This window comes from Theropithecus gelada, chromosome 4, assembly GCF_003255815.1.
Source record: "Theropithecus gelada isolate Dixy chromosome 4, Tgel_1.0, whole genome shotgun sequence".
NCBI lineage: Eukaryota > Metazoa > Chordata > Mammalia > Primates > Cercopithecidae > Theropithecus > Theropithecus gelada.
Window position 1 is genome coordinate 111,577,876 of NC_037671.1, and position 17,189 is coordinate 111,595,064.

The window sequence follows — 17,189 nt, forward strand, 5'->3', positions numbered from 1 at the left end:
GAAATCTAGAAGATCTGGGTTCTAGTATCAGTTCTACATATTAATTCAATTTTAAAGAGACTTATTATGTATGTGTGAGGAATTGTAGTAAACATCAGGGCACAAATGAAGAGTTCTTTTCTGGAAGATGGCATAGCTGCAGTTTGGTGTCGTGCGTGAACATATGGTATAATAGCTACAGATTTTAGCTAGCAGAGATAGAAAAGTTAGCAAATTTACAAATTATCCTTTTATATGTACTTAATTTTTAAAGCCATTTACTTAAGGTTCTGCCTTTATTAGCTTTGTATGCCATTAATAGCTTTGCATGTCCTCCAGTTTGCATTTCAGCTAGGAAGGCAGGCCTCCCTAAAACTTTCACAGGCTAACAGCAGTAATTAAGGTAGAAGGCTTTATTTAAATAGTAATTAGCCTCCAGGAGTTGAAGTGTAAACAGAATGCTAATTCATTTAGATAGTTAATTGGTCTTCCGGGTTAGAGATCTTAGCGTGGCCTTCCTCTTTAGCCATGCTGTATTTATGTATCAAGTGTAGATAGTGTGTTGGCTCCGTGGGATGTTTTACAAACTCTTGCTTGACTCGCAGAATTTTAGTGTTTTAGCTCTTCTGGTAAAGACTACTGCCAATGAATCTGAAGACGTGAAAACATCAAGTAAAATTCCATGGCAAAATCATTAATATTTGACCTTTCTTTATAATTGTGCGGACCATATGGCCCAGTTTATTCATGTTATTCCAATGGAATTCTTGATAGTCTCTTCTTTCATGCTCAAGAATATTTTGATTTGGAGGTAAGTTATGTGGTCACCCTAATCATAATCAGAAATGACACAACAGGCAGTGATTGCTGAAACCAAAGGTGTGCATCAGGTTGCTGACACTTTCCAGTGAACCAATGTCAAGGTCCATCTCCCTGCCGACTGCTGTAAAGATGGTTAATGCCAGATGTCATTAAGTTTAAAGGTCATTTTTTTTTTTTTTTTAACAGGATAACTACTGTATCAGGAATTTTGTCATTGCCTTTGCCAACTTTCGTGGTCTCCCAGTCACTTTCGCTAGATGAAAAAAAAAATCACTATATTTGATAGTTGTGTGTCTCTGTGTTGCCCAGTCCTTTAGGGGAGTTGAATGGGAGGTGGGTCTGATGTTTTGCTGTTTAAAAATGTTTCTTTTGCTTGGTTGCTCCAGCTCATCACATGCTAGGCTGGCTGCTAGCCATTTTTCCACATGTGCGTCCAAACAGACCTGTGTAAGCAGCACATATCACACGACTTCAACAAATACTGAATACAGTGGCTGGCACATAGGAAGCAGTCCCAGATATTTATTGAATGAATAAATACCAACCTTGCCTTTGGTCCCGTGCTGGGTGCTACAAGTTAGGTGGTAGGAAGAAAGGGAGGAAAGAAAATTCTATATGAGATCAAGTAGGTTCTGCCCTCACGGGGTTAATAGTCTCCAAGAGGAAGATGTAAATAAATAACCGTAATTGAAAGTAAGAATCATTCAGTACCAAAAAGAGTGGGAGGTAGAGGTTGCTGGGGGGGAGCGGGGGGGTTGGGGTGGGGTGTTGGGGGGTGAGGGGAGGGGTGGTGGCGAGGGTGGCAGGGGTCGGGGAGACAGTTAGGATGCAGGGAGAACTTGAAGGAGAGGCAGGCATTCAAATTAGATTTTCCCCCAGTTTAGCGTTAACTCTGGCCCCAGTTGGAGTCCATGAATATGGAAGGACCCTCCCCCTGCCAGGCGCTGAAATTGTGCACGAGCTATTTTTTGTTGTTGTTGTTGTTGGCTAACAACTTTCCTTTCACGGTTAATGACTAATCCAAAGGAGCATTAGCTCACGCTGTAAATATGAAATTATAATATAGCAAAATATAACGCTAAAAGCCATCAATCTAATTTTAGTCGCAAAGTTGAAATTTCATAGCAATAGCATTAAAAGAGTTACATTGTTACGATTTCAGTCAACATATAAATGAAAAAAAATTGTTCTGGCCTGGCGCGGTGGCTCAGGCCTGTAATCCCAGCACTTCGGGAGGCCAATGCGGGCGGATCACCTCAGGTCAGGATTTCGAGACCAGTCTGGCCAATATGGTGAAACCCCGTCTCTACTAAAAATACAAAAATTAGCCGGGCGTAGTGGCGGGCGCCTGTAATCCCAGCTACTCGGGAGGCTGAGGCGGGAGAATCGCTGGAACCTGGGAGGCAGAGGCTGCAGTGAGCTGAGATCGTGCCACTGCACTCCAGCCTGGGCGACAGAGGGAGACTCCATCTAAAAAAAAAAAAAAATGTTCTACTTTAAGAAACTTAAAATGACGGCTTAATGGCAGAGTAGTATTATGACATAAAGCATTTGAAATGAACAGAACATGCAGATCTTCCTTTTTTTTTTTTTTTTTAAGTGTATTGTTGCTCACAGCGAGACAGAGTGTTCTGCTACCCACAGGGCCAGGGCCTCACACAAGCCAGCAGGCTCTCCAGGGTGCGCGCGCGATCTACAACCCGCCCCTTGAAAAGGAAAGCAGGGCCCAGGACGCTGCGGGTGTGAGCCAGACCGGCTTAGAGAGGGAAAGTAACCGGAGTCGGCCGCTTCGGGCGGACCCGCCCCCTCCCACGAGTTTCCCTGGCCCCCTCGGCCCCGCCCTCTCTTTTATTCGGTTTGCAGTGACCGGAGCTGAAACTTTGCAACCCCAGCGCGCACGCTCTGCGCTCTTCCCTGCCAGTGCGGCACGGGAGGGCGGCGCAGGAGGTGGGACCTGCGCCGGGAAGGCTCCGGGACGCCAGCGCACGCGGAGCGGGGACCCCGGGGAACCAGCCGGCGAGAAGACGGGCCGAGGGAGAGCCGATCGCGCCTCAGGAGAACTAAGGAAGTGGTCCCGGGCCGGGAGGCTCCCGTGCCGAGCCGAGGCCAGGGGTCTGGGGTCGCAGCCCGGCGTGCCTGCAGCTGCCGTCGCCCAGGAACAGCAGCTGTGCCCAGGATCCCGGCGGCGGCGGGGGAAGAAGGAGCTGCAGCTGGACTGTGGCAGCTGGAGGGAGAGGGCCAGGCTCCCCTGGCGGAGCTGCGCTGGGACGACCCGCTGACCGCGGCCATGCAGCCTTGACGAAGTCGCTCGGGCGCAAGGGAGCAGCCTTGGGCGCGCCCTCCCGGATAGGGCCACCGGAGCACAGGCAGCAACACTTTATCTCCGACTCTTCAACCCAGCGAGAGGCGAAGCCGTTTACCATGGAACCCGTGACCAAGTGGAGCCCCAAACAAGTGGTGGACTGGACTAGAGGTGCGCGGGCCTTGCGGGGGGAGTGTCCGGAGTCCTCCAGCCTCGGGGATGGTTGGGCGGGGAACTGGGGTAGGGGGTGCTTGGCCCTTCCTCCCGGCGAGAAGCGGTGAGGGCACAGCCCGGTGACAATGCAAACTTCTGCCGAGTGGCCTGTGCGCCGGTATCTCTCATACCTGCTCCGAGCTCTTCCTTTCCGGGGTGCGGATTGTGGCAAACCGAGGGGAGCCCCATCCTTAAACCAGGGAGTAGGGGTGGCCTTTCTGTGGAGGTTGAGGGCTGGTGATGTGGATCTCCGGACTCGGCACTCGGGCCGGGGGGCGCTCTCCCTGCCTGGCCCGGGTGCGGTGCCCGGCGACTCGGGGACCCGAGCGCAGAGGCACAAGGCGCCTTTGTGTGGGTGACTCCCGCCGGACCTCGTCCATGCCGCCTGCCCAGAGCCGTCCGCAGGCATGACGGGGCGGTCGGACAGGTAGAGGGAGACTCCGGCGGGTCGCCAAGCCTGTCTGTTTTTGTTGGAGAAGGCGAGAGGGCGGCGCAAGAGCCAACACCGTGGCATTTGCGCCGGAGAGAAACCTCCAGCCAGGACTCCCGGGAAGGCAGTGACTTTTGCTGCGGGAGGCGCCAGTATCCCCAGTGGCGCTGCATTTTCAGGCCACAAGGAAGCCCTGGGAAGGAGAAATCTAATTGTTTGGAATCACTGTCTTGATTCATACAGTATTTGGGATGAGGAAGGCAGTGGGACTGGGGCGGTGGGGGGAATGAGCAGAGGTAGAAGCTTGTCCTCTTAGCTGGCTCGCTTACTTTTCAGTGTCTCCCACGATTTCGAGGGAAAGGTACTAGAGTTTACTCAACCTTTTTCTGTACTTGCAAGAGAACAAAGTCCACCAAGAACAATCTGTATTTTCATGGTTTCCCCCCACCCCCAACATCTCTGTTTCGAGGTAGTATTTGTTTTTCTATCTGCTCTTCCAGGTGAGGAATGGTGTTCTTTCTCAGTACTAACTAGAATTTTATAGCGCTTTACAGTTTGCTAAGAGCTCTCTCTGTTACTGCCCTTGGTCATCACAGTAAGCCTGCGAGGTAGGTAATACTGGTAAGACCAGGTCAGCTTTCAAACCGTCCCACCCATAGCTGCAGCATAATGAAAGCTGATCACCGCTACATCTCATTTCTCATGCCTGTGACTTACACGTAGACCACGTGGAATAGGATGTCCGAGGTGTGTGGGGTGTGTCAGCGGGGTATGTCTGACCATTTCCTGCTCCTCTGGGAGAATTCCTTGAGAACGGGTTTGTCAAGTGAGCAGAATTTCCTGGACTCCTATGTAAAATGAAGCTAAAAACAACACATGCTTTTGCATTGGTGACTAGGTTTCCCAAAGAGTAAGTGGCATTGCCAGTACTTGGTAGGAAGCATTAGCTTAAAAGCCATCCATGCCCACACTAGTCTGAAATGAGGTGTGTTCCTTCATTCAAGATGCTACCAAATTCCGTAGTCTGGCAACTTGCTGAAACTGAGTTGATATCTATTTTATCTGTATGTCCCTCATAAAGTCAACTTGAGACACTGCAAATTTCACCTACTATTGACTTCTAGAACCGCTCTGTCCAGCTTAGTAACCAGTACCACTTGTGGCTCTCCAGCCCTTGAAATGTGGCTGGTTAGAATTGCAATGTGCTGTAAGTCTAAAATACACATGGCATTTGAAGACTTGGTATGAAAAAAAAAGAACACGAAATATCTTAATACTTTTTATTATATGTGGAAATGATAGTATTTTGATAGGTTAAATAAAAGATATTACTAAAATAAACTTCACCTGTTTATTTTTACCTTCTTATGTATGTTTCCTAGAAAATCTAAAATTACACGTGGCTCATATTTGTGGCTTCCACTATATTTCTATTGGACAGTTCTTCTGTAGAGGAAAGAAAGGGTTACATCTTATCACCCTGGCTTTTCTGAGCCTCTGCCAGCTTAGTTGATAATGTACAACCAGAAAAATGGTAACAGGCACACAGGAAGATGATGGAGTGAGATCTTCACACCCTCAAGACTTTGTCTTTTTTTTTTTTTTTGGTCCCTCTTGGGATTGGAAAAGGAGAAGTGTAAAATCACATCCTGTTATGTTTGTTGAGTATTTAAAAGGGAGAGTAGATTAAAGCATGTTTTTGTTATCCAGTTGCCTTGACGTTATGAGTTAGTTGAGATTACTTTCATCTAGGAAAAGTTTTCTCCTGACCTGAAACGAATATCTATAGCTGGCTCAATACCTACGATACTTATTAGGTTACATACCTGTGGTTGGCACTTGGCTACATTACACTTTTGCCTGTGCCCTTTTGGACCCTGAAATACAGCCTTGTAGAAAGATCTGGATACTTTCTGTGTTCCAATCTAAAAAAGATGGCTAAGATGATAAGAGGCAATCTTCCAAGTTGCATGACCCATTACTTGAATATTTCTCACAATAATGATGCTCAAGTATTGACTTTTTAATGAACTGTCGACTTACAAAAGCTTGTTTGCTTATAGGACTATTTTTAGTGCTCTTTGCTAATCTCTTTACCTAACCTTTATTTTATAAATACATGCTACTGATAAGCAGCTCTTCATGTAGACTTTGTGACTCTTGGTATTGCATGAATCTGGGTAGGGCGATTATGAGAACCATTGAAGGCCTTAGATTTAAAACTGCCTAAACCTGGCCACAGTCGACAGCTGGATCTCATGTCCTTGTTATTTGACAGATGTGTGCCTTAGGAAATAAGTTGTTGTCTACAGAATGAATTAATCTGTCTGGCTTTTATTATTAGTGTTTAGCTACACTGTCACCAATTTTACCATAATGTTAGTGGATCCTCAGTAATTATTAAGCAGTGTATCAGGTACATGTCTAAGCATTGTACAAATATCAGCTCATTTAATAGGCACAACCACCTTTGAGGTAGGAACAGTTATTTCCATTTTGCAGTTGAGGAAACTGAGTCACAGAGTGATTGACCGATGTCACCCAGCAGAGCAGGTGGTTTGGCTTCACTCCACTCCATTTTCTCAGGAGTTTCTTCCCAAGGCCACACCTAGACCACACCGAGAATCTTTACATTTGTGAATAGATCTTCAGGATTCGGTCTGAATAGCATGTTAGTGGAGGAGACTCATCCAGTATATGTCTGTGTTATTCTCTGTCTTTAGTTCATGTGAGAAAGTTATTTGTAAATCAAATTTATTCCTAGTTCATGGCGCCTTGCCAGTCAATTCAGTAAAAGCCTTTGCAAAGCAAATGATCTTTTACAACATGTAGGGGGTTCCATGGCGCTGCCATCTTGTTCAGCCATTCGTAGCACATGGCATAGGGTATGGCCTGGCACATGGTGTTCATTTTCATACTTAGTGCTTCACTGCAAGGTGGCGGCTCCTGCATGATTGTCTTCCTATTCCAGGCAGAAGGGAGACTCATGGAAGACAGAAGACAGATAGCAGCCAAGTATTCCCCTTTAAAGAGTTCTTTGAAAAACTATCAAGTGACCTGGCTTACATCTCAGGTGCCAGAAATGTGACATGGCCACCTCATGCAGCAGGGAGGGCTGGTCGCTGTAATTTCTTTCTTTTTCCTTCTTTTGTTTCTTCTTTCTCTTTTCCCTCCCTCCCTCCCTCCCTCCCTCCCTCCCTCCCTTCCTTCCTTCCTTCCTTCCTTCCTTCCTTCCTTCCTTCCTTCCTTCTTTCCTTCCTTCCCTTTGCTCCCTTTCTTTTTCTTTCCTTTTCTTTTCTTCTTCCTTTTTTCTTTTTCCCTTCCTTTCTTTTTTTTTTTTTTTTTAAGTTTGGTACATTGTGACCCTGAAAAAAAACTTGGAGTTTGGTCAGAGAGGAAAAAGGGGAGAATAGATATTGGTAGGCAGGCAACAGGGATTTACATGCACTGATTTTCATAGCTCAGTTCTCAGAGTACACATGTGCCACATTCCCTACTTACATCCAGCCGTGTTTTAGAAATAGAGTTATATCTTCATTCCTGTTCAATCTTCTTAGGTCAAAATCTGAACTTATATGAGGTCCTTTTCTCTAAGCTTGATTTAAATATGAGAAATTTCATTGTGGAATGCAGCTACCACAAGTCATGTTTCTGCTTTAAGGCCACTGGGGAGTGCCTTCGACGAGGAAGAAGTGGGACTGGTTGTCCCAGCAGAACTGTCCTAGCCTTGGCCGTTGATCAGCCTAGAGTGGGTAGGCTGTCAATAACTGTAGTTGGCAGGGCGCGGTGGCTCACGCCTGTAGTCCCAGCACTTTGGGAGGCCGAGGCGGGCGGATCATGAGGTCAGGAGATCCAGGTCATTCTGGCTAACACGGTGAAACCCCGTCTCTACTAAAAAGTACAAAAAAATTAGCCGGGCATGGTGGCGGGCGCCTGTAGTCCCAGCTACTGGGGAGGCTGAGGCAGGAGAATGGCGTGAACCCGGGAGGCGGAGCTTGCAGTGAGCCGAGATCGTGCCACTGCACTCCAGCCTGGGCGACAGAGCAAGACTCCGTCTCAAAAAAAAAAAAAAAAAAAAAAAAAAAAAATAATAATAATAATAAAATTGTGTAGTTGAGTCAGCACGTCTATAACACCCAGCTTTGGTCCCAGGAGAGAAGTCTCTGGCCAGGTTCTGGTGCTGCTAGTTTTGGTAGCAGTCCCCATCACCAACCAAGAGAAAAGGAGGCTTTCTTGCTCAAGGTCTAAGCCACGGGCCCTGCTCTTTCCCTGTCATGTCTATTTGTTTATGACGAATAGCAATCTTAAGGTGCTTCACTATCTGGTCATAGAAAGGCTGGAATTTCCAAGTTAACTATAGAGATCTGATACATCATAGGTCAACTACAATGTACTACCTTGCACGGTTAGGCCCTTCATGCCGCCGTCCAGACAGAGGCAGTTCATTTTGTTACCTTGATTCCAGTTTAGGTTATACCTTTTCTTTTAGCCTCTGTGGTCCCTGGGAAAGGGAGGCCTTTTTCTTTTAGCAGCTGTAGGTCTACCATTTGGCCATAGTTCAGAAAAGCTCTTCATTCCACCCTCTCCTTGGTTCCAGTCTCTCTCCTGCACTCCAGTGATAAAATTCTCTTAATAACAGAAAAACATGGATTGATGCATTTATTATCTTGGCAGACACTGTTCTAAGTGCTTTATTTAGGCTCCCTCATTATAAAAATTCTTTACTTATTATTATTATTTTTTAATGCAGGATGGGGTCTCACTCTGTTGCCCAGGCTGATCTTGTCCTGAGCTCAAGTGATCCTCCCACCTTGGCCTCCCAGAGTGCTGGGATTACAAATGTGAGGCACTGCCCCCGTCCAGCCTCTTTCATTTCATCCTTAGAAAACCCAGTGAGGTGTATGAATCATTTCCAGCCCATATTAAAGAAACTGAAGCAGAGAGAGAGAATTTGCTCAGGGTCCCCTAATTATTAGTGGTGGTCTCTCTGGGGCTCTCCCAAACTCCATCACTTTGTCACTTTGATTACTTGTACCAGGTGGTCGAGCTGAGTGGTTCAGAGCATGGGCTCAGTATCCCAGTTCTGGTTTTGACTGTGTGATCTTATGTAAGCTCTCCATAAATTTCTACTCCTTGTTTTTATTGCTTCCTCTTTTCCTTTTTCCTATAGCTCCAGGACACAAACTGTTCTCTCTGAGCAGTCAAGTCTTTCATAAGGTGCATTCTTATCATCCAGGAGCACCTGTCAGTGTCAAAGAGATTTCTCCGCCATTTGCCAGCTGGTCAGAGGATCAGGAAGGTTCTTGATTACTGGAGTGATAAATACCTCTTGCAAATATCATGAACTCTCCTTGGGTAAATTAGTTGGACCCATATTTCCTCACTTCTAAAAAATTGTACCTGGGCTTGCAGTGAGGATGGCATAGGATGGTTTTGCTGTCAACTGTTGGCCCCTGTCTGGCACCTGGTCTGTGACCAGCAACTTCAGCATCACCTGGGAGCTCGTTAGAGATACAGAAGCTTGGGCCTGGTGAATCGGAATCTGTATTTTAATAAGATCCCCTGGCGATTCATGCACCCATCACAGTTAGAGAAGCACCGTTCTAGCACGTAGCTGCAGACGTATTTTCAAACTTTGCTGGAGTCCTGCTACTGTAGTGTTGGGCTATCTGGTCTGGTATGTACTCCAGCTGTTTCATTTACATTCTGGAATGATGACACTTAATTTGAGGATGCTTGACTTGGCCACTAATTAAGGCAAAAAACCAGTCTTACGGTGTGTGCTTATATTTATAAGCACCACCTAGCAACAGCATCAGGCAATTCTTAGTAAAATAAATGAGACATTTCCCTTGAGATTTCTTCCTTATTCCTTGAAGAGTTCTTATAACAGCCTTAAAAAAAAAAAAAAAAAAAAAAGGCCGGGTGCGGTGGCTCACGCCTGTAATCCCAGCACTTTGGGAGGCTGAGGCGGGCGGATCATGAGGTCAGGAGATCGAGACCATCCTGGCTAACATGGTGAAACCCCGTCTCTACTAAAAAAATACAAAAAATTAGCCGGGCGCGGTGGCGAGCGCCTGTAGTCCCAGCTACTCGGGAGGCTGAGGCAGGAGAATGACGTGAACCCAGGAGGCCGAGCTTGCGGTGAGCCAGACTCCGTCTCAAAAAAAAAAAAGAAAAAAAAAAAAAAGAAAATAAGGGCAGGGTCTTGCTCTGTGGCCCAGGCTAGAATGCAGTGGCACGATCATAGCTTATTGTGGCCTCAATCTCCAGGGCTTGAGGCTTGAGTGAACATCCTGTGTCAACCTCCCAAGTATCTGGGACCACAGGCACATGCCACCACACCTGGCTAATAAAAAAAAAAAAATCTTTGTAGAGATGGGTCTTGTGGTATTGCCCAGGCTGATCTCTGGAACTCCTGGTCTGCAGTGATCCCCCCTGCTCGGTCTCCCAAAGTGTTGGAATTATACAGGTGGGAGTCACCATGCTCAGACTGCCCCCTGCCCCCCTTTAAAAAAATCTTTAACACAAGTAGCCAGAAGGGAGTTGTGGGGTGGTCAGTGGTCACTGTGGTTGAAGTTTGTTCTCAGGATCCTCAGTAGGACCTGGGAGGATGAGATGGGCTTTTGGCTAGTCACACCATCCTATAGTTGGTGACCACACGGCGTTTACTACACTGAGCTGACTTTTGGTGGAGATTTTATTGTTGATGGGAAATGACACCAAATGTCTTTTCAGGAATAAATAACCGTGGCAGATCTCAAAATTTGGCACAAATCTATGTGTCGCACTGAGGCTGGGGTGTCTCCATCCTTTATCCATGGAGACTGGCGAGTGACAGCTCCTGCTTTGGCTCCTTTGTGCATTCCCCTTGTTGTGAGGAACCGAGAGGGGCCCTCCCGTCTGTGTCCCCATGCCTGTGTCACTGCCTCTCTTTTCACCCAGCCTGTTGTCTTCTAGCTCCCCGACCTGAGTGTTCTGCCTTGCTTTCCCTCTGTCCTCTCATTTATGTTATTTCTGGCGTGTCATCACTGGCTTACCCATTATGTAGGCTTTAAGTGAAAAAATCAGATGTTATTTTCATGAGCTCTGCAGGGCACTTCTGCATTTGTTCTCATTGGACTCTTCCCAAGCCTAGAGATGCACAGGAAGGCAGTTTCCACTGCAGATGAGCAGCATGGAGGAGGCTTTTGGAAGTGAAATGAGTTGTCCAAGGTCCAGAGGTGAGGAGCTGGGACCAGGCTTCACAGAAGGCTTCTGTTCTGTGGTCCTGTCCCGTCCCTGGTTCCTCCTCTATCCAGATGGTACCTTCTAGTTCCTTCCTAACCAACAAGTGTGGGAGGCTGGGTGTGGTGGCTCACGCCTGTAATCCCAGCACTTTGGGAGGCCGAGGCGGGTAGATCACCTGAGGTCAGGAGTTTGAGACCAGCCTGGCCAACATGGTGAAACCCCGTCTCTACTAAAAAAAAAAAAATTTGCTGGGTGTAGTGCTGTGCGCCTGTAATCCTAGCTACTCAGGAGACTGAGGCAGGAGAATCTCTTGAACCCGGGAGGCAGAGGTTGCGGTGAGCTGAGATCGTGCCATTGCACTCCAGCCTGGGCGACAAGAGCAAAACTCCATCTCCAAAATAAAAGGAAAGCCCTTTGTATAATGTATGGCATATGTGTGGAATTAAAAGAGGAAATAAATACAGGGAATGCCTCTTGCATAACGTATGGCATATGTGTTCACCCACTTATTATTTCATAATCAATAACTCAAGTTAACTGGTAGTGTAATTGGGGTATTTTTATTTAAATATTTAATATTGTTGTGGCTGAGTGTCACCCTTCACGTGCTTACTAATAATTTATGACAATTCTATTCACCCTTTTGTTGTTATACAGAGGTAAGTTAAATTAAGTCCGTCTTCCGTTTTCTCATTGTTTCCTTGGACGCTTTCGCCCTGTTCTTAGGAGGACCTTCTCGGTTTTAGGTATTGTTCTAAGTGCTGGGAATCCATAGTCCCTGCTTTAGTGTGTTGGATGTGTGGGTGACAAACGCCACCACCAACCACAAAACAGATGAATAAGAAAATTTCTACTGATAAGCATGAATCAGGAAATAAAGCAGATAGGTGAGGGAGAGGGACTGGGTGGGGGACTCCTTTGGATGAAGTCATCAGGGAAGCCTTTCAGAGGTGACATGTAGGCATGAAAGGTAGGAAGGAACCGGCGATCAGAAAATTAGGGAGAAGGGCATTGTAGGAGAGGGAATAACTCATGCACAGGCCCTGAGGTGGGAATGGGCTTGGAGGGTTTGAGAAAAGGAAGTTGTGGTGGGGTCATGAGAGCGAGGGTGGGGGTGGTGGATGAAAAGCAGATGAGGGAGAGACACACACAGGGGCCAGATCATGTAGGGTCTTACAAGTCGTGGTCAGGGAGGTGCAATATTTTTTATAGTTGTGTTGGAAAGCAGAGAGTGACAGTATTTGATCTGTGTGTTGAAAGATCAGTCAGGCTTTTGGTGCAGAAGTGAATTCAGGAAATCCAGCCGGAAGGCATTGCAGTATTCTGGAGGCGATGGTGTCTTGGATTCAGGTGTTGGTGGTTCCAGCCTTTGTGAAACGAAGTTCTAGTTGCAGCTGGGTCATTGACAACTTCCAATCTCAGTAATGTAAACGTTAGATTTGAAGTTGGGATGTCTGCCCATTCTTTCCCCTCCTGCCAGGGCTAAGGTAGGTAGATGCTCTCCTTTCCTTTCCCGCTGGCTCCTCTCTGGCGGTGTATCATGGTCATTTAGAATAGAGAGCGCCCTCTGTCTTTTGCCTTGTTCATATCATTGTTTTCTGGCACTTTTTGCTGGGGCTACAGTTTCTGAAGCTGTTTATTCATCTATGAATAGGGTTTTTGTGAAATTGGACTTAGCCTACTTTGTTTTCTTTGACATCAGATGGCTGATGGAACATTTTTAAACCTGGGATCAGAAGGGCAAATGCGGCTGTGTTTATTAAGGCAAAGCAGCTCCTTAGAATGTGAGTCAATAAGATGGAGAAATTAGAAAGTTTTCTATGTGGTAACTTTTAAAGTATTTGAGTAAAGAAACTGGTATATCTGACTTAAAATATTTTGCTTTACTGACAGACTATCCTAATTTTTGCTTTAGAAACTGTAGCTTCCATACTGTTGGTGGAATAGATGGTATTTTGATACATTTTCAACAGAAGCTGGGCATAGTTTTAAACACATAATATATCACTTCTCCATAGCGGGGAAGGAGTGGGAGAGGGAGCTGAGGGAGGGGAGGCTGATATTAGAATAACCCGGAAGCCTTAATCCCTTGCTCACACCCAGCTGTGAGTCCCCCGAAAGGAGCCAGTCTGTCAGTTCCATCAGAGGAAAACCCCTACGTGCTTTCTATCAGAAAAGGCGGCGATTATGATAATCTGAATCATGCTTTCCCGAGGATAACCTTTTAGTGAAAGGAAGCATTCTATTTCCTATTTTCAGAGATTTGCAGAGAGGGGAAATTCAGTGCTTTGGGTTTGGGAGTGGATGTGTGTGTGTGTGTTTCTAATTTTACTTACATATGCATTAATTGAACAATTTTGCATGTTCTTTCAGTAGTTTTACATTACAATGTCTTCAGGAGAATCAAGTCAAAATACTAGTTGGAATATGATCTTTGAAATAGAGGAAAACTAGCTTAATATGTAGGGTGGATCAGACTTCATGTAACACCTGTTAAAGTTGTCAGCACCATCTTAACAGGGATTCCAACTGGAGTCTTAAACTAACCATGAGCAGATGACACAACTGTGGGTGGCATTTAGGAAACAACTCTGTACACTAAAGCCTTAAATTGTTACTAATAAGTATTTAAGAAAACATAAATACTCTTTGCTAGTAAGATGCCTAGAGACACATGGTTTGAAGTGGTTTGATTCTAAGCACCTCTAGGCCAATTTGAAGAATTTTACATAAAGCTGATTAAAGAAAAACCCTTCCTGGACCTGGAGAAATTCTTCATTCTTTCTTGGATCAAATCAGAGATGGACAGGCCGGGCATAGTGGCTCACGCCTATAATCCCAGCACTTTGGGAGGCTGAGGCAGGAGGATGGCTTGGGCTCAGGAGTTCGAGATCAACTTGGGCAACATAGTGAGACCCTGTCTCTACTAAAAGAACCCCTCAAATAAAAAAAAAACCAAACCCAGCAGAGATTGGCACCATGGAATGGAGAAACTAATGAGTACCTGTAAATATAAGATGGTTGTACCTGACTCCTGAAGTGTTTAAACCGAGCTTTTGAAGAGACTCTTTCCCAGGCACGTACATGTGGGGCTTCTCAACATCCTGTCACCATTGTTATTAAACTCACTTCTTCAACACCAGCCTCACCTGGGAATATAGACATGTAAATTCCTGGGCCCCACGCCAGACCTGCAGAATCAGAAACTTGGGGGTGGGATCCAGGAAGCTAACAGACTCCTCAGGGAATTCTGGTACAGGCTAAAATGGGAGAAGCAGTGGTCTGCACCACTCATGTGGACTCTATGGAAATAGGTGATATAAACCAGACTCTTCCTCATAATGCCTGTCAATAGTTTTTTGCCAATACGTCATGACTGATTAAGAAAGACAATGTTTCCAGTAAGGACATTGGTGACATATTTAAGTGGATGAGTAATGCACCTTGGCTTGTAAGTGTCCTTTCTGCAGAATAGACAGGGAAGAGTTAAAGCTGGTATCCCCTTGGGCTCTTAGCCACCTGCTAAACCCCAAGCCCAGGGCATCCTTCCGTTGTGTCCCTGTGAGTGCTCAGCCCAGGAACACACAGGAGGGGCATGTTTCATGGGTCTGAAAGGACCTGTTTAGCTTTCATGTGGAATTTCCAGACCTGACTCGAATAGGGGAGCAGAATGTAACACCCACCCCTGCCAACTCCATTGCAAGAAGATAGTTGTGCTTCCTCACTTAGCACTCAGGATTTGGCTTTGAACAAAGCATGGAGATGAGAAGTGAGGGAAAGAAAAATCAGAAAAGAGAAATACTGAGTCACAAACACGTTGCATTTCAAAGTGAAAAGCTCTTTTGTCTTAGTAGGTAGACGTTGTGAACGTTGAATCAGTGTAGATGGAATTTGAACCTGTAGTTTTGGCAAAACCCATGAGAATCCAGAATAAAAAAGACACTACAGAAGTGAACACCGAAGACCGGGAATGGCCCTGAGACTTGTAACAGGAATTGCAAACACGGATGCCTACAGGGGCTAGGAGGCAATGTCAGAAGTTGCAGTCTGGGGGCATGTGACAGTAGGGAGTGGTGGAGACTGCAGCAAACCCAAAGCCATGTGTTGTCTGGTTTCTGCTGATTGTGGATATAAAGTTTCCAGAGCTTCTGATTTTTGTCATTTTTTTGTTCTTGTCAAATGAAGCTGTAAATCTGGGTTTCTATGTGACATTTCCCAGTGTTCACAAAATTGTCTATAGCTTTTATTTTGACACAGACCAAACAAAACGTATCTGCCAGTTTGCAATTTCCTCTGTGGACAGCAGTGGTCAGGTGTTAATTGTCCAGTGAGAAACGTACCTGTAAGATGTGAATAAAATTGGCTACATGGTAATTCATCAGCTATTTAGTAAACCTTTTTTAATGTGTAATTTGTTTTTCCTATTTACCTAATTCCGTTATTCCTAAAATTGCAACGTGTAATTCCATGCAGGTATTATTTAGCCAGAAACACTCATGTCCTGATGTACTCAGCAAGCCACTTAATAGTTACTCTTCAGGGTAAAAACAGGAATTTGGCTTCTCTTGGTTGAGTTTACCTCCCCATAGTGGCCGTATAATATTGGCCTCTGACAGGAGCTGTTTGTGTTTGCACAGAAAGTTTTCACATATCACCTAAAATAGGAAGTGTGCCCCCCAATCTCCATGCTGGTTAGTGGGGTCCTATGTAAATTAGTAAGTTATCTGTTGACTCAAGGTTCTTTCCATCTTCAAGGTGCTCTGCATGGGGAAATGAAACAAACAAGAAACATACCAGCTTCAGTTCTTAATCCAGAATAGTACTCACCCCAAAACACAATTTATAAAACTTCTTAAACAGTAGAGAATATTGTAGCCTTTCAGTCTGCATTGTAAGTATACAGACTATATAGATACATAAGTCTATATACACACATATACAGATAAACATACCATACGTATTTATTGTGGACGACATTTTGATAAACCTTCATTAGGTTCTTATTTCAACCATTAACTCCCTTTCTAAAAGCTAAAACCAAAAAAAGTACAGATTTCCTTTTTTGTACCAATTACTCTGCTTTATGCTAGGGACAGGCAGGTGAGTAGGTGTAAATGAAACCCGTGTCCAGGAAGCTGGCAATTTAGTAGGGAGGCAGTGGTGAGCAGCTGAGATGTATAGCATTTCTCTCTCTCTCTCTGTTTTGCTTTTGAGACAGGGTCTTCCTCTGTCACCCAGGCTGGAGTACACTGGCACAATCAGGGCTCACTACAGCTTTGACCTCTGGGGTTCAAGAGATCCTCCTGCCTCAGCCTCCTAAGTAGCAGGAACCATAAGCATGCATCACCACACCCGGCTAATTTTTTTTGAACTTTATTAGAAACGAGGTCTCATTATGTTTCCCAGGCTGGTTTCAAATTCCTGAGCTCAACACGATCCTCCTGCCTCAGCCTCCCAAAGTGCTGGGATTGCAGGAGTGAACCACAGCGCCCGGCCTTTATCATGATGCTTTAACGGCCAGGCTCTTGCTAAGGCTTCTCATGCATTATCTCATTTCGCCTTCACAATGCTTATTTGATATCGGGTGCTTTTATCATCTTCATCTTAGAGTGAAGGAAACCAAACCCTGATGTGTCTGAGCTTGCGTAGAGCGCAAATAGGGTTTGAATCAAGAGGCATTTGATTCCAGAGCCTGACCTCTCCCCTAGAGGCACTTAGGAGGTACCAATGTAAGTTTGGCCTGGTAAAAGGTTTTGAGGACGAGGGAAAAACATTTACATCATTAGCATTATGAATCAAATCGATCTACTTAATTTTAACCTGTAATCTTACCACTCAAAAATTCTAGGGAATAGTGTATCTACTTCTTTTCTCTTTTAGATATATGATTGGGCTCTTGTAAATGGGACAAGGTGGATTTTAAAATATATTTAATGGGGACTATTTGACCTTTGGGTAGTCACTTAATGTTTTTAGGTTCTAATGCTCTCATGTGTTAAAATTCTGAGATTATGTGACTGTACGTTTAAAAAAGACTAGAAGGAAATACATCAAAATGCCCACATTGGTTATCTATAGAGGACAGAATGAAAGATGGTTTTATTCTCTTGTTTGCTCCTATTAAAGCAATCAGATGGTGCTTCTCCTGTACTCAGAGCCCTGGCTGCTTCCTGCCTGGCCTCTCCTCCGGGCTGCTGTGGAACCAGAAAAGCC

The 17,189-nt window shown here is 45.3% G+C and overlaps 1 protein-coding gene across 1 annotated transcript in view; it reads left to right on the forward strand.

The window, feature by feature from the left end:
• The first annotated feature begins 2,566 nt into the window (after nucleotides 1–2,566).
• Nucleotides 2,567–17,189, forward strand: part of CNKSR3 (CNKSR family member 3) — a 105,253-nt gene continuing 90,630 nt past the window's right edge. The window contains exon 1 of the mRNA XM_025383382.1: nucleotides 2,567–3,274. Coding sequence (XP_025239167.1) covers nucleotides 3,223–3,274 — 52 coding nt within the window. The 5' untranslated portion in view covers nucleotides 2,567–3,222. The remainder of the gene's footprint in view (nucleotides 3,275–17,189) is intronic.